This window comes from Trematomus bernacchii, unplaced genomic scaffold (assembly GCF_902827165.1).
Source record: "Trematomus bernacchii unplaced genomic scaffold, fTreBer1.1, whole genome shotgun sequence".
NCBI lineage: Eukaryota > Metazoa > Chordata > Actinopteri > Perciformes > Nototheniidae > Trematomus > Trematomus bernacchii.
Genome location: NW_022987705.1, coordinates 6880950 through 6902838, shown reverse-complemented (window position 1 = coordinate 6902838; position 21889 = coordinate 6880950). Strand labels below are relative to the sequence as shown.

Here is a 21889-nt window from a genome sequence, read left to right as displayed (position 1 = left end):
TACTAGCCCTGCCCTGTTAGCCTCTCTCTCCTGCCTCGCCCTGAGCAGAACGAGGCCTCAGTGTCTCCACATCAGAGCCATCCATGTCCCCCCTACCTGTCAGCCCTGCCCCCCGACCAACCTGCGCCTCCACCTCCTCTCCAAGGCCTAGCCCCCCCTCAGTGTGTGTACCTGCTCTGACCCTGAGCTCCCACTAATATACCTTTGCCCCTCCCTCCCTCTGTTCCATCTGTTCTGTCTCTCCCTCTACCTCCGTCTCCATTTCCCTCCTCCTCTCTGCTCCGACCTCCCCTTCCCTGCTCTGCCCCCCCCCCCTCTTCCTCTCTGTCCCTCTCTCCTTCTCTGTCTGTCTCACCAGTGTTTCCTTCCCCAGAGCCCGCTGATGTTTAAGGATCAGATGCAGCAGGATGTCATCATGGTGCTCAAGTTCCCCTCCAACTCGCCCGTCACCCACGTGGCGGCCAACACGCTCCCCCACCTCAGCATACCAGCAGCCGTCACCGTCACATGTAGCCGGCTGTTTGCCGTCAACCGCTGGCACAACACAGTCGGTGAGAGCACCAAGAAAATACATTATAATGTGGAAATAGAAACCATAGATCCTCATTTAACATATTAAGTTATCCCCCTTTGAGGAATGGAACTGGACATTACATTATCTGAACAGAATAAGGTTTATACAGTTTTGTTATTTGACGATTTTGAGCATCTTGAAACTACACTATGGCAATCCCTTAATAATACAGTAACATACAATTAGTCATTAGTCAATTAATCAATAAGTCTTAATAACAATTATTAATTTATCAAGGAAAACAGCCACAGACATGCTGATTCCAGCTTCTCAAATGTGATTAGCTGATTTTCTCTTTTATCAAATGGAATCACTTTATTTTTAAAAAGATTGATCAGACAAATGCAATTTAAAGAACTCCCTTTGGGCAACGCTAAATTGTTGTTGTTTTTTTGGCAAATTCATGACATTATAAAGACTAAATTATTTAAGGATTGATACAAAATATTCATAAAAAACACCCAAGGAAAATAATATCATGCTATATTCTATGCTATGTATCATCTATGCAATTAACACTAATTTATGGAAGCCTGCAGTGCTTTAAACCCCGGGTGAGAGTTTACTAGTATGTTGTCCACATGTTGACAAAGAAATATGTGTTAATTAAACCCTCAATTAACCTTTAATGACCTCATTAGAAAAGCAGGGTAGGTTTAATGAATCGTGGTAGTGTAATTACGGCGGGCCATAAGGCAGCCCTCGTGACTTTAGTTGTGAAGATTTTATTTTTCAACATTATCTTGCTGTAGCGCATGCATCACAGAGCACTCGACTAGGGGATTATAGGAGAGCTTTACGATGTGTGTATGTGCGGGTGTGACTTACTTTAATGTTTTTACCCTTTATCCTTCAGGCCTCCGTGGAGCTCCGGGATATTCCCTGGAGCAGGCTCATCATCTGCCCATTGAGATGGACCCTCTCATAGGTCAGTGCGCTAACACCTCCACAGCACATTTAATTGGTTTTATGTAATACCGATAATATTTTAGAACCAAGTAGCAGGACTTAATTAAATATATAACATGATATATTAGGGATTTGTGCACATATTACTGAGTACCAGGCTGTAATACTAACATGAGTAATATAATATTATGAACAGTTATTAAAATGCTTGTGAACCATATGGCATCACGCTGCCCTTATTAACTTACGCTTTATGTTCCCATGTAGCCAACAACTCAGGCGTGAACAAGCGTCAGATCACTGACCTCGTGGACCAGAGCATCCAAATCAACACACACTGTTTCGTGGTTACCGCCGACAACCGCTACATCCTGGTCTGCGGCTTCTGGGACAAGAGCTTCCGTGTTTACTCCACTGAGACGGGTAGGTTTGGTATTATTCAGAAAACCTGTTGAGCATTGTGTTTAGTCTAAATGTACTAGCAGGTGTTTTTTAAAAACTCTATAAAAGCTGCAATCCTGTCCTAGGTCCTAGTTTGAATAAAGATAATGTGGACTCATTGTAATTTTATTTAGATTTTTGTTTGGATATTTCATCAAGGGGAGATTTCGATTTTCTTTTTCACATATACACCTGGGCTTACACCTCAAATTATTTTTCGGTCTAGAGATTTAGTGATTTATATTTAGTGACTCAATGTTCCCAAACCTGCATGTTTAAGTAATCATGAATAAACAGGTTCTAAAGTGCGCACATCGGAAAACAAATGATAGTTTCTGGATGCAAAAAAATCTAACTAACTAAGTTAAAACTGGTGGGAGCTTTATTTATAGTGTTCAGATGTGTCGTTGGATTCTTGCCTTAGTTAATCACCCTTGGCCTACAAAGGTATGATTACTGTAGAGGGCACAGTGACTTAGCCTCGCTCCTCGTTCCTCTCCACAGGAAAGCTGACCCAGATCGTTTTCGGCCACTGGGATGTGGTGACATGTCTCGCCAGATCAGAGTCCTACATCGGAGGTGACTGCTACATCGTGTCGGGCTCCAGAGACGCCACTCTTCTTTTGTGGTACTGGAGTGGACGACACCACATTATCGGGGACAATCCTAACAACAGTGAGTGATGACTTGATGGTAACAACATGTTTGTTGGACACTCGGTGTCTACATGCTCTTAGTTCAGACAGCAGTACAGGTCCCGGAGATGTATGGTGTCTCTTAACTCTGTTTTATTCTCCAGGTGACTACCCCGCTCCCAGGGCCGTACTGACAGGACACGACCATGAAGTGGTGTGTGTGTCCGTCTGTGCAGAGCTGGGACTGGTCATCAGTGGAGCTAAAGGTTTGTGTGCCCAATTTAATTTTCGATTCATAGATTATTTTCACTGTGAGAATTGAATAAAAGATAAAATATTGAAATGTTAGAACCCTCAGATACATAACAGCCGCAAAGCCATTGGACAAATGACCTGTAGATTGCTCTCTCATATGTTGTTTTCCCCATATGTCGTTGTTTTAATTTCTATTAGAGGTTAGGCTGATATTTCCTGATCTCACAACATATACAGTAGGCTCACTCTACCGCCAGCAGAGCTAATTGAATAAAATAACTTCTTAACTAATTCGCTCTCGTCTTGCTTCTCAGAGGGCCCATGCCTGGTCCACACCATCACAGGGGACCTTCTTCGGGCCCTGGAGGGACCAGAGCTGTGTCAGCGGCCCCGCCTCATCTCAGTGTCCAGCGAGGGCCACTGCATCATCTACTATGACAGAGGCCACTTCTGCAACTTCAGCATAAATGGAAAACTCCTGGCACAAATGGAGGTCAATGACTCCACACGGGTAAGGCAGTCGGAGTTCATTTCAACATACTGTAATATTCATTTTGGTGTATATTCATGCATGAATCCTGTTTTTATTTACCAATAAACAATGCGATATACTGTTGTTCAACACAATGGAGTAGTTGAGCCTCTTTTGACCCCTCTCTATTCTCTTTCTCTCTCCAGGCGATCCTGTTGAGCAGCGACGGACAGAACTTGGTGACAGGAGGCGATAACGGAGTTGTGGAAGTGTGGCAGGCGTGCGACTTCAAACAGCTGTACATCTATCCAGGCTGTGACGCAGGCATCCGTGCCATGGACCTCTCACATGACCAGAGGTAAAACAGACAGGCTGTGACTCTGAGAGTCAGTAGGATAATTGATAGAAGGACCTTTTTGTTCACTATTGTTGTGAAGGAAACTGGGTCACCAGGGGGCAGCAGAGAATACTGAATAATCAGTAACTGTGAGGTTATTTTACCCAAACCTCAGATGATGTCCTAGAGAAAAATGCAATGGTTTAATGCAGGGGGGTCCAAACTTTTTTCACCGAGGGTCACATACAGAAAAATATACGAAGGGCTGGGCCACTCACTAGAGGTATATTCTAGGTAAGTTCAGTTATAAGTTAGAAAAATCTATCAAATGTAGGTTAATTATTCTTGATACTTGAAAATGCAGCGTACATCCTAGCTCTCCATAGGGTTTCATTTATTGTGTTGGCAGCTCATTCCTTAAAACAGGAGCTTCAGACTGCTTATAATAAGAGGAAATATGAAGGGTCTATTTCAAGGTTTTCATTTCATTTCATTTCAATCTTTATTTCGAACAGATTAAAAATAACAAATAAAAAATAACAAATGTGAAAAAACAGAATACCGTATTGTTAAAATACAGTATTTATCCACATTCACGATAATATTTATATATTCAACAACAAAAAATCTTCATATTAATAATAATAATAATAATAATAAAAAAATTAAAGGTTGTTATGTAAATGTGTTATTGGGCTTTTTCTTATCAACTTAGATATGTTAGAAAATGTTTTCAACTTTAATTGCCTGAATTTTATTGAAGATTTGGCTTTTTAACACATGAATACTGTGTAATATATTTGAACATATATATTTGAGAAGTACAATATAAGACAAGCAGAAGTTTCATTTGTGGGCCATATTCATTATACTTTTTTAATTAGCTGAGGGTCGATTCAAAATGGTCCGTGGGCCGCATTTGGCCCCCTGGCCGTAGTTTGGACACCCCTGGTTTAATGTATGCAATTTTCCAAAAGTATGTGCATAGTTTGGATGTGACTTACTGTTTTTGCTCTGCCCTCAGGACTCTGATCACTGGCATGGCATCCGGAAGCATTGTGGCATTCAACATAGACTTCAACCGCTGGCACTACGAGCACCAGAACAGGTACTGAGGTGGACAGCATGAGGATGGGAAGGATAGGGAGACGAGAGAAGAACAAAGAGAGGAGGTGAAGCATTCTGCTGTGTATCTGCGACACTGGGAAACTGAAGGTACAGAGAGGAAGGAAAAGCAAGTACCGGCTCTAATCCCTTGTGAAGTTTACTTGATTTGAGGATGCGACAGCGCTGGTGGAAATAACTCCCTCTGTACATACGTGTACGTACACATACGTGTGTAACCACAGACACATAGTACCCCGAAGATACACACCAAAACCTGCTCATAAAATAGACTGCAGAATGGGGGAAAGTCAAGCAGACCTTGTAGAGGTCGTTCATACCCGTACCACTCGCTGGACTGCTGCAGTTGCTGTTCCTGGTACGCTTCATGCTTTATAGACAAAGAACTTAAGTTTTGGTTTTCTTATGTTTTTCTTCTCTATCAATTTTGTTCTTTACTTTTCCTTTGAGGGGAGTTCAGTCAAATAATGATTTGGGTGGACTGTAAATTAAGACTCCTTCAATGTGTCTCAACTGATTAGAAATGGTCAGAAATGATCCAGCCCCGCCCACTCTTAAAAAAAAACGGTGCTATTGGCTTGATCTTAAAATTCACCCTTGAAAAAATGTCTGGGGTTATGATTTTATTTTATCTGGATTTATTTTATTTTATAATGTTAATTTGATGTTATTTTATTTTTCCCTGCAGCAGGGTTAAGTCTGATTCTTATGTAAATAAGGCTCTGCTTCCTTCAGAGCCAACACGTGTTCTTTCACTACACAAACTGCGCTTATCACCTTTAATTTATTAATGACTTGCTGTATGTAAAATATTGTGTAATAATTATTATAATGTTGACAAGATTGATGATGATAACGGCAGTGTCAAGGATGGTGATTATTTTGCCGGAGATGGTAATGATAAAGAGATCTTGCCAGTGCCACCAAGGATGACAACCACGAGACTGAGATGATTTCCTTTGTATATTTGGTGATTGTTTTGTCAAATATGTACATAAAGTCTTGGTTCAGGCTCGGCGGGAGACCTAATCAGCTGAATAAGATTGAAAGCGCAAAGGAAACCTTCACTTACCCACATTTGTTGATTATTTAAAAGAAGAGAATCAAATCAATGTAAAAGTTTGTTTTGTATTTGCACTTTGCACCAATCACATATCATTATTTATTAGCTTGGTTCTTTCTGGTCGGCTGCCATTTTGTTTAGGTCCATTTCCCCTTCGGGATTATTTGTGCATTGATGTTTGTATTTAAAGCGTTGAGCTCATGTGTGATTATTAGGTTTTACAACCTCACAGTTGTAAGCAATATCATGATTCTGTAGCTGATAGAGGTGGAAAGGAGTGAGGAGAGGGGATGAAATGTGAGAGGTACTGTATGTGTGAAGCCATCTTGATCAAATGCGCACATGCACATACTCTATCGACAGGTTCAACTTACGTATCCAAAAAAAGGTTAAATATTTTTGGATCTATGAAACCCTAAAAAACTATTGTATTCATGTTTTATTGCAAAGATGTAAAATATGACATGTGTGAGTTGAAAAAAAAAATCATGATAAGAAAAATAAAATATGCAAAGAATTTGATGACTTGACTTTTCATTGGTGACACATTCTGTTTCACCAAAAGCTTTCTTTTTGACTTCAAGACAGCGGCACTGCAGAGTGAGCTCTGACTGCAGATTTAACAAGACACCGGTCTGAAAGGAATCCTGCTTTCTCAAAAGATTTCAAGAGCCTCTCGAGTCAAAATGTGCACTTGACAACATTGTCGAACTACCTTTCATTTCAAATGCCTGTTACTGTCAGTCACTTTCTGCAGCACCTCCTAAGAACTCAGAGTTGAGATTTACAGGGAAATGTTAGTTTATACTATTAAATGGAACTTATTACAATCAAATTGTGCAATGTTTTAAGTGAGTCTCGTTAAATCAAGCATCATTAAATCAAGTTACTTTGTTTTGCTCTTGAATCACCCTTATGCAGCATACCAAGTAATATATAGAAGAGATAAAGGAAGGCTCACATCTTTTAGAGGCAATTAAAATAGACAATGTGTGTAAGAAAAGAATGAAAATCCTTATGGTATTCATTCAACCCATTGACAAAAGTTAGATTTGCACAGGAAAGGTCATGGTCAGTACAAACACCCAGGTCCTCCATGTTTTTATCTTTACTGAATGATGTTGACAGGAATGAAATTATGCCCCAAAATACCAAAAACAACACAAGCACGGGGTAATAAATGTTATAACAATAAGTTCTGAATGTGGGATGTCTTGTCAAAGAAACAACATATCACAGTATTAAAACACAAATGATGTATTTTGAGCAGAAGCAACCATTACCATAGCTTAAACAAAGAAGTCAGACAGGCTGCACAGAGCTCTCATGCTTCGGTCACTATGGAGACTGCAATCAGACGCCATACGAGCTGACAGGCAGGAGAGGGTAATCCGTCACGCTGCTAGAGCTGTCTTTCAGGACCCAGATTTCATCTCGTTTATGTCATTTTTGACCCGGTCTGTAGCTGCAGTCAGAGGCCCGCTGCCTGTCAGCAAGACACACTTTCTTCCTCACCTTTACCTCCAGCCTGATGTCTTGTGCAATGTCCATTCTCCAGGGGAATCATGAAGCATTCTGATGTACAGTTTTAAGGTATCTCATAGTCAACTAGACACACACATGCATATCTGAACAAAGCAATGGTCTTTAATATGATTGTAGTACTGTAATTATTTTATGTAGTCTACGGATATTATGAAACATGCTGGACGTACTTGAAAGCAATATTAACTGTTTCACAGTAAAGATGACAAGCAAAATACAAGAAATTAACCTTGGAAAAATGAAGAGGAAAAATAGTATTCCCTCATTAAGCTTTTCTTGCTAAGGGAAAGTGGTCTCCCAGGTGCATTTGTCTTTGAAACAAGGTCAGTCAGTCTCATCCCTCAAGACCTCTTCTTCACATTGTCAGCTTTATTTCCCCTGTGCTTATGGAAATGCATGAACACACATGACTTTCTGGACTATTGGGATTACTATATACATGCGTAAGCAAGTGTTTTTATGTCACAATGAGGAAGTGCTGGGTCGTCCATGTGTTTTGAGTGTGCAGGCTTTCCTGCTTTTAGCGTATAAGCATGCGTTCACAGGGGGATACTCGTGGACAAACATGTCCATGTGTCTGTACGTGCTCCCTCCCATGAAGCTCAGGTAGACAGTGAGGAGATGGTGGACCTCTGAGATGAGATGCTACAGATCTCCATGTTGGTGAAGGAGCTCCCTCCTTCGCTGCTGCAGTCTGGGACCGATGAGGAGGAGGAGATGATGTTCTTCAGCCTGTGGAGGGAGATGATGAGCAGCGTCAGCAGGAACACCAGCAGGCCGAGGAAGAGCCACACATAAACGTAAACGTTGCCCTGACGACCCGGTGATGAGGCGGCCGCTGAGGTGGAAGAAGAGGTTGGTGAGAATCGTAGAAAGGTCCCATTGTCTATCGGAGAGATTGCAGTCTCATTATGGTCCACCAACGAGACGTCCATCCCTGACATCCTGGCTGATGTTCTGCATAAATTATTAGATTTGCATGAGAGAGAAAAAAGGGTTAGTGAGATTTTTTGTGAAGCAACAGAAAGACACATCAACATTCCTAATTTAAATGGGCAGTAGAAGAAATCTCTTTTGTCTGCCAATGCTGCCAAGTGTTTATTTCCTCCCTCTAGGACACTTCAGCATGGCAGATGCTTGCTAACGCAAGAGCTGTCACCCACATCCAGCTTTGGCAGAAATGAAGAAGGAGGAAAGAGAGCCCTTCATCAATTCTGATTCAGCACCAACAATTTACTTCAAGGGCCCCCAGATACAGAACAGATTTCTATCAAATAATAGTTGAAAATAATAATCATTTATTGTATCCCTCTTGGAGCACCTCATGGAGAGTTCATGCTAATTGAGAAACATCCAATTGATTCACAAGTACTCAACTGTTATTTGCAACAACAAAAAAATGCGTTTTAGATTATTAAATTCACTTATCTGCAAGACTAAGGAAATTATAAAAATGTGAATAAATATAAATATATTTGAATGTATTTGCAGCAATGAAACAAGCAAAACAGTTAAGTGTTGGTTTATGTTATAATGTATGAAATCTGTATGAAATACTCATAATCTTGCAACATACCCTCGCTGTATGTTCATAGATAAGTGCAAACATATTTATATTCATTTGTGTCAGAATTGTTGCTGATCCCTCAAAAATTATAGCACTGTGAATATTTCTAATGCAAGGATGAATTTTTAACAAACAGACACAGATCTACTGTGGACACTGTTCTGTTGTGGTAAGACTGTCGGAGGATAAATTCCAGCATAAAGAGCTTTACTGACCGGACTATAATACAGAGAAACAGCAGGGGGAGTGCTTGTGTCATTGAAAGCCTGTCAGTCTGGAGCCTGGAGCCTTTTATGCTCATAAACGAAGGCATCCTTATCTGATGAAATTAAACTCCTCGTAATCAGCTTTCACAAAGACAGCTGAGAGCCTACCCTCCTCCATTGCATATTAATACTGCTGATATTGTTCCACTGCAAATTACTGCATGGCACAAAAGTGGCCTGAACATGTGACTGAGTATTGTGGTATATAAATGTTCACAGTCTTTGTGTTGGGGGGAGACAGAGAGTTGTATTTGGGTTAGGCCAGTCTTCTGTCTTGATCTATGACAGCGGAGAAAGACACTTCAAAGGGACGATTGATTGACCATGACCAGAAATGTAGCAGGGGGGTCATCAAACACTCTTTGCAACACAGCGGTGTGAGCTCATTTCTCTCTTATTTGCCAGCTCTCCCCTCCTTCGTCTCCATTTCATGGTTATGCATTTCACCATGGACCATATGTGTGCCTGCCTGACCAAATTATATTCAGTGAATGGACTAAAATGCACATCAACATTGTTCACAAATCACAATATATATCCAACCAATGTATATTTCTCCAGATTCTTAGATATTAAAAACAAAATAGGACTAAGACATAATATATATTTGTATAATATGTTTGCAATGGCGAACCAGAATCATATTTAAGAACACGTTTATTTTACCTCTGTAAAGCCTACATTCAATTACTTTTTGTACTCGATTGCAAGATTATATTGTGTAAAACGAATCATAATGGCAACAAGAGTGAGTCAGTGTAATCTCACTTTGTTGAACATGATGCACTTAACATTGAATTCATGGTAGGCCTATGTTTTTAATAGTACATGAGATAATAAACTTTTGTAAATTAAAAAAAAATTCTCCAAGCTGCAATAACTACATAGCCCAGCATTACTCGTGTGAAAACTGGTTAATAAACACAAATGCTCCTTCAAAATGTGGACAGTCTGTAATTGTAATGTACTGTATTGGCTCTAAGTGCTATCTGTGAACACCTTTTTAGCAGAGGGGGTCAGGGGTCAGAGCTCAGCTGTTGTTCTGTGTCGCAGGATTTATCTCGTTCAAAGCTGAGATAGTTTACCCCAATATCGTGTAAATGGCAGAGTTTCGCCGCATATTGCCAAAATATGTTTTGCACAGGTAAGACAACTACTTTCTATCTTGACTATAACATTATACATTTTTGTGAACACCTGTAAACATTTTTTTGGATCTAAAATAATGCTGAGAGCAAGCCTGGGATACGTGTATGTGCTGGAAGAACTAGCCATTTCCAACAGCGATTAGCATTAGCCAATACAATTCGCCTGCTACTAAAAGTGGTATCATTCAATTTTTCATTGGGAGTCTCTAAATTCCCTAGCAGTTAATTTGTGTATTTATTGCAATTTATTTGACCTACTTAAAGAGTTTTATGTAAGTAGAGTGTGTTAAATGTAAGAAAACTTTAGTAGACAGTTAGCTACCTAGCATTAACTTTTTAGCCATTAACCTGTAAAAAGCATTGTGGGTTATTGTGTGGAGCATGGACAACTAGCTAATTCAGGTGTTTGTTGTTTTAGAGCAGGCTATATGTTATACTTTGGCACTACAAAACTACTTGTTGTACTATTGCAGAGAAAATGCTATTGAGTGTGTGTGCAGTATTGACACATGTCAGGTAATGAGCCTTACATTAAATTAAAATGAGAAGATTAAAGCAGCAGACACAACTAAAGTCAATAGCAATAGCAGAGCTCAGCTGACACATTAAGATGATGCCAGATGGTGATATGAACACTTTTCTGACTATTGCTTCTACTATGTTTTGCACAGTTTACCTTTTATAAATGAAAACAGTTATTAAATGTGTTGCACCTGTTCGATCCCAACGCTTTATTCTGTTCCTGTTACATTTGTCAGTGTTTGAACAAAACGTAATCTTCTATTGAACAAGGTCGCTTTTTGAAATTTTAACTCTGTCCCCAAACTCTTATTCACTCCCCCGTTATTCTCTCAATTTGTCTCTCTCTGGATGGTACAGTTGACAAGAATGTTGCTCTCTTTAATCTACAGCCTGCTGTACCTCCAGGGAGATGCACAGCATAATGAGGAGGGGGAGTTATGCTTCTCACACTTTCTGTAATTGCATACTCTCTTGCCCCAACTCTGTTTTCTTTATCAAATCCTCCCAGTGGTTTCCCCGACCCAATGAAAAATGTCTTGCAGTCTTTGTTGACTTATATGTTTTTTACAGAGTTTAAGTATTGATATTCACTGCACATGCCTGCCCCTCTCTCCTTGAGCTGTCCAACATTGCCATCCTAAATCTAAATCCTTTTAATTATTATTTCTTCCTGAAATGATTTAACCATCTTGATTTAACCATTTGCATTACGGTGATGGCGACCTTTACTCAAAAATGTTGTTATTTCTGCAAAAAATTCTACTAACTTGACCCTGAAACTCTCTCCATTCATTCTCCACCTCTTTGATCTAATTTCACTTTGCCACTTTTCACATATCTTCTCTGCTGTCCTTCTCCTGTTGTCACCCTCCCACTCTCTCCTGCTCTGTATAGGTTGCTGTCGTTAATGATACGTTGTTTTGAAATCTGTGATGAAGCTTGTTCATTGTGAACTGAAGAGGCTGATAATTGGGCTTAATGATGCTTTTTGTATCCAGGCAACAAGGTACGTTCAGTTCTTTTTCAAGCTAATCTACTTTAAGAGGGCAGGCCGTGCAGGCCCGCTGAGGCTGAAGAGGTCAGACATACGCATGCACACACACACGCCTACATTAAATGAATACCGGTAGTTATTTTCCTAAGGAATAGCTACAAGCGTAATACAGAGAACATACAGGGCAAATGGGAAAATTGTGCGTCCTTATCTCGAAAAATAATGCTTTTAATGTGTTTTTAGGTAGTAAAATCATCTACAAATCCTGCCTAGCCACATGTCCGCTCTTTCTCATTGACTTCCTTCCTAACTTGTAACCCACCACCCTGATAAACATTGTGTAGCTGCTCTCTCTCTTGTTGAAAGTTACACCTCTGATCACACCAAGCACCCGATGTAATGGCTTGGGCTGAAGTTTTCTTTTTTGTACCTGTAACAACACCCCAGAGTACTCTTTTACAACACCGAACAAAATATTTCCAGGAGGTGTGAAGAGTGTCTTTAAATGATCATTATCAATAATTTCAGTTTTCTACTGAATGTAATTGGTTTTATTTTTCGGAAAGATATGGTTTTACAATCATGCTTTGCTTGCTTCTCATGCAGCTGATCCTCCGTCTCTGCTGATTCTCTCCACATCCCAAAGACTAGCGTGACCTTGGTCAGCTCTTTTGTCAAGCTAAGCCTCCCTACATTTATTTTTTCTCGGATTTTAGGAGAATAAATTGCTAACTCTTGAAGATGGGGATTTCTTTAGTATTTGTACCCTTTGTGCCTCATTGTTATATCTCTCTTTCTGAGCTGTAATCTGACTTGTTCTTGAGTTTTTGTATCAGAAGCATGTTTTTACTTTCGCTGGGTATGTAATTCACTTCAGATACACTTTTTGTTATATTCCATGGAATGCTCTTAACATCCCGATAGCAATGAATACATTAAATGCTTTGACAATAAATACATAACAAAATGTCATCTGTGGAAGCCGTGGCGCTGTAAAAAGCACGACCAATCATCTGAGCCGGCCCGGCTAAAATAACTGGATGGCCTACCTGCCTGTCAGCCTTCCATCTGTGCACAAACTTATCTCGTGCCCTCATTGGTCATGTGCACGTTCGTGTGTGTTGGAGGAGGGGCTCTGTAAGGAAGTCTGAAGGAAGGGGCAGATTTTTTCCGGTTGTGTACTTTCAAATTCTAGCGCACTCAAGCTGGTTTCTCTATTCTTACCTACCCTACCTTTAACCCTAATATTATTGGTGAACTCTTTTCTTCTTCAGCTTCAAAAACACTGTTTTATCAGCTAGGTACTTCGACATTTTCGACATTTTACATTGAGCAAATGTGAAAGACCAGTTTGTGGTGAAAGGAATGTACTACTCAAATTCTTCTTCACAATCCTTACATATTAGGTTTTATTGAGGTCAGTTTTAGAAAGGTGTGGCATTGCGTGAAATTAATGACTTTTTAGTTTTACACGTACAGCAGTGTGGTGGTTTGTGAGACCCTTAACAATAAGGAAGTAAAGCCATTGTCAACAACACACAAGGGTTAAGGTCTAACATGGAAGTCCTCTGTTGGCTTTAAAAATCTTTGATGTTTTCTTTTTAAAACAGCTGATACTGTGAGTGGAGCTTGCCACATTATTTAAAGTGTGTATGTACAGCAGGTGTCTCTTGCCTTCCCTACTGTCATTCTCCATCTCAGAGGAGAAAGGAGTCTTGCTAAGTCTCACACTCACTCAGGTGTGATTTAAACTACTCATACACTTCCCTCTGAGCTGATATGGCCTTTTCTCTGTTGGACTGCAGGCGGAGATGAGTGCTAGTAATTAGCTACTAATGTCTGCTGCTAAGATAACACATCTTTGTCAGAGGTGGAACAGCATAGAGAGAGCCATCAGATTATCAGCGAGTTGAAATGACTGGTAATGCAGATAAGTCTGGTGACTTTGATGTGAAATGTTCACGTCTGGGATGGTGCCATGTCTAATTGCCACACTCTCCACCTCTGGGTTTTCATTTTGAGACAGGATTCTGCAGAAATGTAACAGCAGCTACAGTATCTGGCATTGTGGCTGACAGTGTGGTAAAAGCTGCGCTGTCCTTGTCGGGCAGTTGAAGGGCAGCTTTGTTTTGCCCTCCAGGTGAGCAATCCCATCGGACTGTGACGTCAAAACTAAGAATAGCCTGTCTGGTCTTCAGAGTCCGTTGCATTCCATTCGACCGGGTTTCACAAGAGCCGGCCATTTTCTGAATGCATTCAATTCACTTGATTTAAGTCTCTGACCTTCTTTAACTTCTTTAACATGGAAGTATGTCCCCCTCACTCCCAGTCTGGGCCATGTGGAGTTCAGGCACTTTGAAACCAAATCTATTCTGCCTTTCAGCCTCCTCATTCTCCTGTTTCCTCCGGAGTCTAACAGCCTCGGGCTAATAGATGGGTCCTGGCTGAAAGGCTTCTCATTTTCACTCTCGGTTACAACTTGCTCTTTTATGATCTATATATATTTCAGCTTTGTATTGCCCCTTAACCTATTAAAGAGCTCTAAATATATTCAGTAAAGCCTTGGTTATCTCTACTACACACTCTTCTAACCCAGCTGCCCTGAGCACATTTCTCTTCATTCTTCCACAGCTTTCTACTCTCTCTACTCCACCTTTGCTTGATGGGTCTTGACTTGAGCGTATGTATGGTCCAGCGCCATTCTGTATCTATAGCCGTCACGCCTTCTCTCCCAACGCTGCCCTTTGTCCTGATCAAACTCCTTCCTTAGCGGCACTATCTCTCAAAGTCACTCCTCACACGGTCTCCTCCTCCGCTGGTGGAGTATGTTCAGCAAAACTCCTGAGACATTGTGCCGTGAAGCTTCCTCTGCTCCACTTTCTCAATCTGTTCCTCATCCTCCTTCATCTTTTCATCATCCCTTGTCCTCACAATATTCTTCGCTGTTTTATTTTCTTATGTCTTTTGTACAGTGTGTGTTTTTAGTTTTATACAATACATTTGAATGATTTAAGATTTGATAGAGGATTTTAATCTATCCCTATTTGTATCCATTTATTCTAAAGATACATGCAAGTATGGTTTTATTGTTTTATTTATAAAAGATATCATTTTTGCATGAGGCTGTTTATATTCACAACAGCTTCCCAATCCAGGACCCAGTAGAGAAACGGATTGCAACATAGCCGTGGACCCTCCATTTTCTTCTTATTAAAACATTGACATCTCTTTCGGTGACGGGGAAATAGCCTAGTAAACTGACAGTTTTACAGTCCATTCATGCACCATATGCACATATTTACTAAAACCTTAACCCCTGAGACAAACCCATCTGTTGTCTGTTCAGTTCTGGTATTGGCTTTTCACTTCATGAATAATGCACAAGATCCATGTGTGGCAAAATGTCATGGCATTTGGGCCATATTCTTTTGTGTGTGTGCTTCATACAGTATTCACACCTCATGCCTCAACAGACGAGCTGTGCCAATAGCACAAATACTATTAACTTGCATACATGCATACATGCATATATATATATATATATATATATATATATATATATATATATATATATATATATATATACATACATGCATATGCCAACACAAAGATGTCTACACACACACAGGCTTACACACGATTCCAGCTCAAACAACAGATTGTTGGGGAATAAAAGTACCCCTGAATTTCAAACATGTTATATTTTTCATATTCTGAGCCAGATCAGCTGAAAACAGACCTGAGGCTCAACCACATGAATTCCAAATCGCCTCAGCAGCCCCAAATAGCACAGATAACCCACTTATGGGTCAGAGATATGCAGCAATGATGAAAGAAGGAAGACGGTGATGTTTTAATGCGTCAGAAGCTCTCAACTGATTTCCCACAAGATGCTCAACAATTTATTATTTTCAGTTTGGATAGTTTACATATGCCAATACATTACACATACTTCTATTAAATGTAGAAAAACAGGTTGAATTTGAATGAGTCCACAAAACAATAAACTTGTGTTTTTATTCATTGCTTGTATATTTGAATGATAAAATCCTGCAGCGCACCTGAGGGCACCCGACGGCTCCAGCAGGGGTCGAGCACCGCTGTCCGTCTGTTGTCTGATTCTCTCTGATATTCAGTGCAGGCAGGTGAGCATTTCAAAAAGCTCCACTGTAATGAGATCTTAAAGGTGTTGCGAAGGGCTTATTCCAATTGACAGAAAGATAACAGGAGTTTACATTTGGGATGCGTGATCATTACGTATGGGAAGACATTTTGGTCAGTGTGGATAATGAGCTCTCTTGCTTTGATGTGAGTGTTATTGTTTGTGTGTGTGTGTGCTAGTCCATCCCTGTGGTGAAGTATATTTTCTCCTTCTCTATCTGTTAACTACTCCTGCTACTCCTTAAAGCAGTTGCCAATACATTTGATACTGATCGTGTCCGTTAGCAGTTCATTTTCTCTCTTTGTTTATAATGAACTGGGAGTCATACATCATTTTAAACTCAAACAAACCCTGCTCTTTCTCTCAATGCACTGAACACACTTTCTTGAGGTCCTTTTTTCTTCTCAAACCAGGGGCACAATTGCTTCACTCATCACTCCTCTTTTTCTCAACTGCCACAGGAAGCCTGCTTTCTTTCCGAGGCTGGTGAATTAATGTATATATTATTTCATACCCTTTACATGTATCCTTTTCTGCAAGCCACATAAAACAAGTATGCCCCTCTTTTCCTATATTTCAGAATTTCATCCTTCCTCTACAGTATGTCTTTCATCTCTCTCCCTGGCTGTCTAACAGTGTTTTGTCACGACTGCTGTGCAGGCAGAAATACAGCACTGAATAAAGTTGCTGGCATTGAAACGAGACGGATACATTTGAGGCATTTAAGGTGAATAATGGCTCTTTGGATTCAGCAGGAATCCCCTCTTACAGAGCAGATTAACACCGTGCCCGCTCTGTCTCTAAACGATTTGGAGACATTTCATAAAAAGCAGCTTCAAGCATTAGAAGCATATCAGATATTGTTTAAAAAAGGAGAAGTTACAGACCTTTTTAATGTGTGAGACCGGTGTTCCTTGCTGGCATTCACGTTGTGCAGAAATCCATCCCGTTGTGTGTTTGGTATTTCAGCCGAGCGAACCAGATCTCTGCTGCCCCTGAGATCTTCCCTCTGAGCCTGTCCGCTATCCCCCCCCTCTCTGTCATTCAGTGTGACACAAACACACACACACACACACTGTCAGATATGAGTCCTCTAATATGAATGGGCTCACATTTAAAAGGGAACACACGCATGCACAAGGTCTCTATCTGAGAGGCTGTAACTAATGAATTATGTTTTTTTTTTTACTTGAGAGGGGTGAAGAGGAAAGAAGAGGGGGAGTAGTGCTCGCTCTAAACCCACCCCGTCTCTCAGTGTGACAACCCCCCCCCCATCTCTGCCCTCCCACTTTTGATGATCACATTAACAGTACAATCTATTCTGTCTCTAATTTTCATTGAGCAAAGATTCACACTGTTCAATTGTTTCATTACAGGGGTAGACATCAGTCGGATCAATAGACATACAGCCAGAGAAATGGTTTGACAATTGACCAATAAATCAATATTTGTCATGACATACACACACCCAATCCACTCTTTGTCTCACGTCTCTCTAATGTGTGTGTGTGTGTGTGTGTGTGTGTGTGTGTGTGTGTGACACAGCCTGTTCTCTGCTCTCAGCAAACTGCGTCAGTATCCAGTAGTGAGCAATAACCGGCTGCCGTCATGCAGGCAGTTTAAACTCCTCAGACGAGACCCCAAATTGGCGGATGAATGAGTAAAGGGCGGCCATGGAAGAAATAATTAGCCTTTAACACCCTTTAGTTCCTCAGCGCATCTCTTCTCACCTCTCTTCATTTTAAAGCTCACATCTTCACTTACCTCTCTTTCTCTCCCGCTGATCCCCACTTTTAAAAGTAAGTCTCTTAACGGCAGCAAAGCACATACATTCTGTAAAGTGCACACATCTTTATATACAAATTGAAAATTGTGATGAATATATGCTATAACTGGATTTTTTTTCTCACTAAATGCTTATTTTTTTAAGAGGAATATCAAAGTCTGAGATTCATCATTCATAAACAAAATATAAGTCATTATATTCCCTATAACTAACTTGCTAGCTAACTGTTCTAACCAATAAAAATATCTAATTAAAGGGGCCGTTCCCGCTCTTTTAAAGGGGACCTATCATGCAAAATGCGCTTTTGTACGTCTTTTATACATGAATATGTGTCCCCGGTGTTCCAGGGAACTCACCAAGTGTCAGAAAACACAACCCTCTCTATTTTCCTCCATACCCAAATCTCTAAAAAAGGGGCTGCAACGGATCTGATAAAAACTGATCCAGATTTGAACACTGTCCTGACGTCAGGACGGTGGCGCTACGGCTATTGGGCCAACTCCACCAATCAGAAGGAGACAGCCACGGCCATTGCCGTTCGAAAGCGCTGGAGACGCTGTAGTACATATGCCAGGCCAGTAGATGGTGCTGTTCTCACTGAATCTGCCCCTGCACAAACAGAGCTATAAATTGTCAAATTGAGCAAAATGAGGCATGGCTAAAATGCATGATCTGTTTGGTATTTTGAAAAAAAAAAAGTATAAATATGCCTTATATAGGTATGGTCCTACACTATATTATTCACATATAGCATGATAGGTCCACTTTAAGTTAATCAGATAGTTTGGGATTTATGTTTGACACATTTTGACATTTTCTTTTCTCCTGCCACTGCTCTAATACAATGGAGGTGGAGCCTGTTTGTGGTGCTGATGGCATTGATTCTGTTAAACAGTATTAGCGGCTCTGGGAGGCTGTAATCACTGAAGTCATAGCGACGCTTTCAAATGATAACGTCAGTGTTTGAATGCTAATAGGTTCATAATGATGATTAGAGGTTTTGATGTTGTCTACAATGTTCAGCGTCTTAGATAGCATGTTAGCAATATGCTAACTACCATACATAAAGTACAGTTGTGGCTGATGCATTAGTTTCGCTAGTATTTTGACATACAGCAAAGTACTTCACTAAATTGCATGTTTTTATTTGATTGTATTTACTTGTTTAAAATGAAATGTGTTTTAGGTTGACTTACAAAATCTGTCCAGGGACTACAGATGAAAAATAGCCTTGGCTAACTCTGGCACATTTACAGAAATGTTAATGAATGTGCAGTGTCCCTGTTAAATAAATACAATTTGACCTGACCTGATGATAGACTAACAATGTTAAGAGATCACTGCAGTTTTTAAAATACATTGTTCAAGAGGCACAATAACTGCTTGTACACAAATCTGGGATAATCAGTCAAGTGTGTGTTAAAATACTTCACAGAAAAAATGTACAAACTCAAGGAAAAGTCAGAAGATCCTCAGTCCACATAATAGACAGACCTTTTTTTTTATTGAAGTAGAACATATGAATTGCTTATTCAGGTTAACCAACCAGTCCTGGAAAAGGACGTTGCTTGTTTTGAAAGTAAACAATTCAGTGTCCTCTGATATAAAATAAAATGTGAGCATGACCCTGAATCTGATGAATGAGCTTGTTAGCACCTTAATGATATTCATGAGGTGTTAATCATGTGGCAGATAGCACCTGTCTCTCCTCTATGAAGGGGAGCACAGATGCCTCCGTCCTCCGCCATCTGCCCGCTGACACAGCCACCCTGCCTGCAAGCAGCATCGGAGAACAGAGAGAGTAGAGATGAGAGGACTATGACTTTATTCCCATCCAAATCCAGCTTTCCCAAACATCACATAGCTGGTATTCATGTGCACTTCACACAGAGACGTGACGGGTCTAGGATTCATCTGATGAGAATATAATCCGTTTGTGAATATCATCGTAATCTGAACCCCAAAAAGAAATGTTGAGGGAGACACCAAGGACAGAGAAAAAGAACATAATTTAATTATTCAAATAATTATTTTCCATGACCTTCATTCTACTAATCACACTCGGAAGAGACCATTTCTAAACAGGGAATCGTTACAGTCACGCAATTCTATATTTGCCTAAAGAGGGAATATGTTTGGCAAAGCTAATTATGTGGATGTGATTACACGTCTCTGTGCAAACTGCAGTGTGTGGTTTCGTCGTGCGTGTGCATGTGCGTGTCAGTGTGTGAGAAAGAGGACTGAAGGATGGAGATAAGAGTTTTGGCCTCGGCTGGTTTTTCGTACTAATCCCAGACGGCGTGGCCACCAATTCCATGTCATTCCCTGATATTCCAGCCTGTTCTGACTCCATGCAATCCCAAGCCTGCCCTTGTGAGGACACCAGTGTCTGCACTGCATGTTAATGAGGGGGAGACATGCAGTATTGAGGTTGAGCAACTGCATTGGACTATTTTGGGGTTGAACTGAGTGTATGTTTGACAAGCTTATTCTGCTACACTCAGGGGAACAATTTATAACTCTTGGATAACCGACAACTTATTAGTTTCATATATGTCAGAAGTTCTAGGTATTGTAGATGCACTGGCAGATATGCATCTCATCCCTCTGGTAATCTGCTGCAATTTGCAAAGCTCCCCACTGAGAGGGAAGTTCACAAAAGCAAAATGTAAGACTTTGATGAGCAGAAGAAAGCTGACTCTTTAATTTGTCTTCCCCTTATTGCAAGTCAAACTATCCTTGCATCCTTAATCTCTGAGAAACTGTTAATATGTAATATATTGGGTCCATGTCTCTGTGATGATATGCAGAATTATTTGTGATTTTCAGTTTAGGTTTGTTAAAGATTTTTCAGATCAGACACCAGCCAATAAATATGCACGGACTACACTCCAGCTTTTCGTCTCATGGCGGTGTCTTGCCAATCAAAATGAGCTCCACAGATCTGACGACATGGAGCAGAGAAAATATACTGAGGCATAACAGTGACACACACACACACACACACACACACACACACACACACACACACACAGACACACAGACACACAGACACACAGACACACAGACACACACAGACACACAGAGAGAGAGAACAGGACAGAAGCCTGACAGGCGAGGACTTGTCCAGAATAACAATGAGTGAGATGGAAATTTAAAATGTGTACTGTGGGGAGTGGAATAAAACACAACACACATGTATAAAACAAACACACGTCTGAGCAAGACGCCCAAAAGTAGACTGAAATCAGTGTCCCTATAAAACCTTAACCGCTAATAATGTTGGCAATTTCACCCTATCCCTCTGAAGGGTACACTCTAAATTCATGAAAGAAGAGAAGAAAGGAAAAAAAATGTCCTCAAAGTCAGATTCATTTGAATATATGAATAATTTAGTGCACCCAAAGATTTCGGGCCCTTAAACTGCAAATACAAAAAAGCTCTTAATCTTCAGACATTCATAATTCATATGAACCATGGCTCAGACATGGATAGACGGGAGATATTTGATGCACAAGTTTGCCATAAAAGCTATAGAAGATGTAAGGTCTAAAGCTACCACACTGTGCAGAATCACTGCATGGGTTTGTGTCTTTTCACAATTCAGTAAATCAGTGCATATTTCTGTCTCTGTATTCCTAATATTCACTTTGAATACTCTACGCAGACCCCAAAAGAACACAATTAAACTTTCATCACATCTTTATGGCTTATACCACATGCTGTAATATCCTATGAAGTGTCTGGTTATAGATTGACTTGTCTCTGCAGGTGTGTGTTGTGTTTTCACAGTTTGAGCATCATAATTATTCCACCATCATAAGAAACAGACAATAAGAGCGCTCCCACTTGACATAACATGCCCCCTCCCCTCTTTCTTTTCCAAGCACATTTTCTTTTTTTGCCCCTGGCTCATTACAGTGATGGGCCTTTTAATTGAGGAGATTGGCACCAAATGTCCCCATCATATTCCCCAACAAAAGCTCCTTTGATCCGCATGAGGATAATTAAATAAAGCATTATTAGCTCAAAGACTGTGTGAGACATGTGACCTCCACACAGCAGGCAAAGAGGATAAGAGGAATAAC

The 21889-nt window shown here is 40.4% G+C and overlaps 2 protein-coding genes across 9 annotated transcripts in view; one reads left to right on the top strand and one right to left on the bottom strand.

Moving 5' to 3' along the window:
* Positions 1-6328, top strand: part of nbeaa (neurobeachin a) — a 94110-nt gene extending 87782 nt beyond the window's left edge. For 6 of the 8 annotated variants that reach the window (XM_034140426.1, XM_034140428.1, XM_034140425.1 and 3 more), the window contains 8 exons: positions 359-551; positions 1431-1502; positions 1751-1906; positions 2429-2599; positions 2724-2825; positions 3129-3325; positions 3493-3644; positions 4648-6328. In XM_034140426.1, coding sequence (XP_033996317.1) covers positions 359-551; positions 1431-1502; positions 1751-1906; positions 2429-2599; positions 2724-2825; positions 3129-3325; positions 3493-3644; positions 4648-4738 — 1134 coding nt within the window. In that variant the 3' untranslated portion in view covers positions 4739-6328. The remainder of the gene's footprint in view (positions 1-358; positions 552-1430; positions 1503-1750; positions 1907-2428; positions 2600-2723; positions 2826-3128; positions 3326-3492; positions 3645-4647) is intronic. The other 2 variants (XM_034140427.1, XM_034140429.1) reach the window with 1 other exon arrangement.
* A 580-nt stretch (positions 6329-6908) lies between these two features.
* LOC117490576 (serine-rich and transmembrane domain-containing protein 1) lies at positions 6909-17029 on the bottom strand. The gene is made up of 2 exons (XM_034140339.1): positions 16903-17029; positions 6909-8313 (listed from the first exon to the last, which is right to left on the bottom strand). The coding sequence occupies exon 2, from the start codon at positions 8298-8300 to the stop codon at positions 7959-7961; it is 342 nt and encodes a 113-aa protein (XP_033996230.1). The 5' UTR covers positions 8301-8313; positions 16903-17029; the 3' UTR covers positions 6909-7958.
* Between the last annotated feature and the right edge of the window lie 4860 nt (positions 17030-21889).

Excerpts from the sequence above, each read along its gene's own strand:
- LOC117490576 (XM_034140339.1), bottom strand. The coding sequence starts at position 8,300 with ATGTCAGGGATGGACGTCTCGTTGGTGGACCATAATGAGACTGCAATC.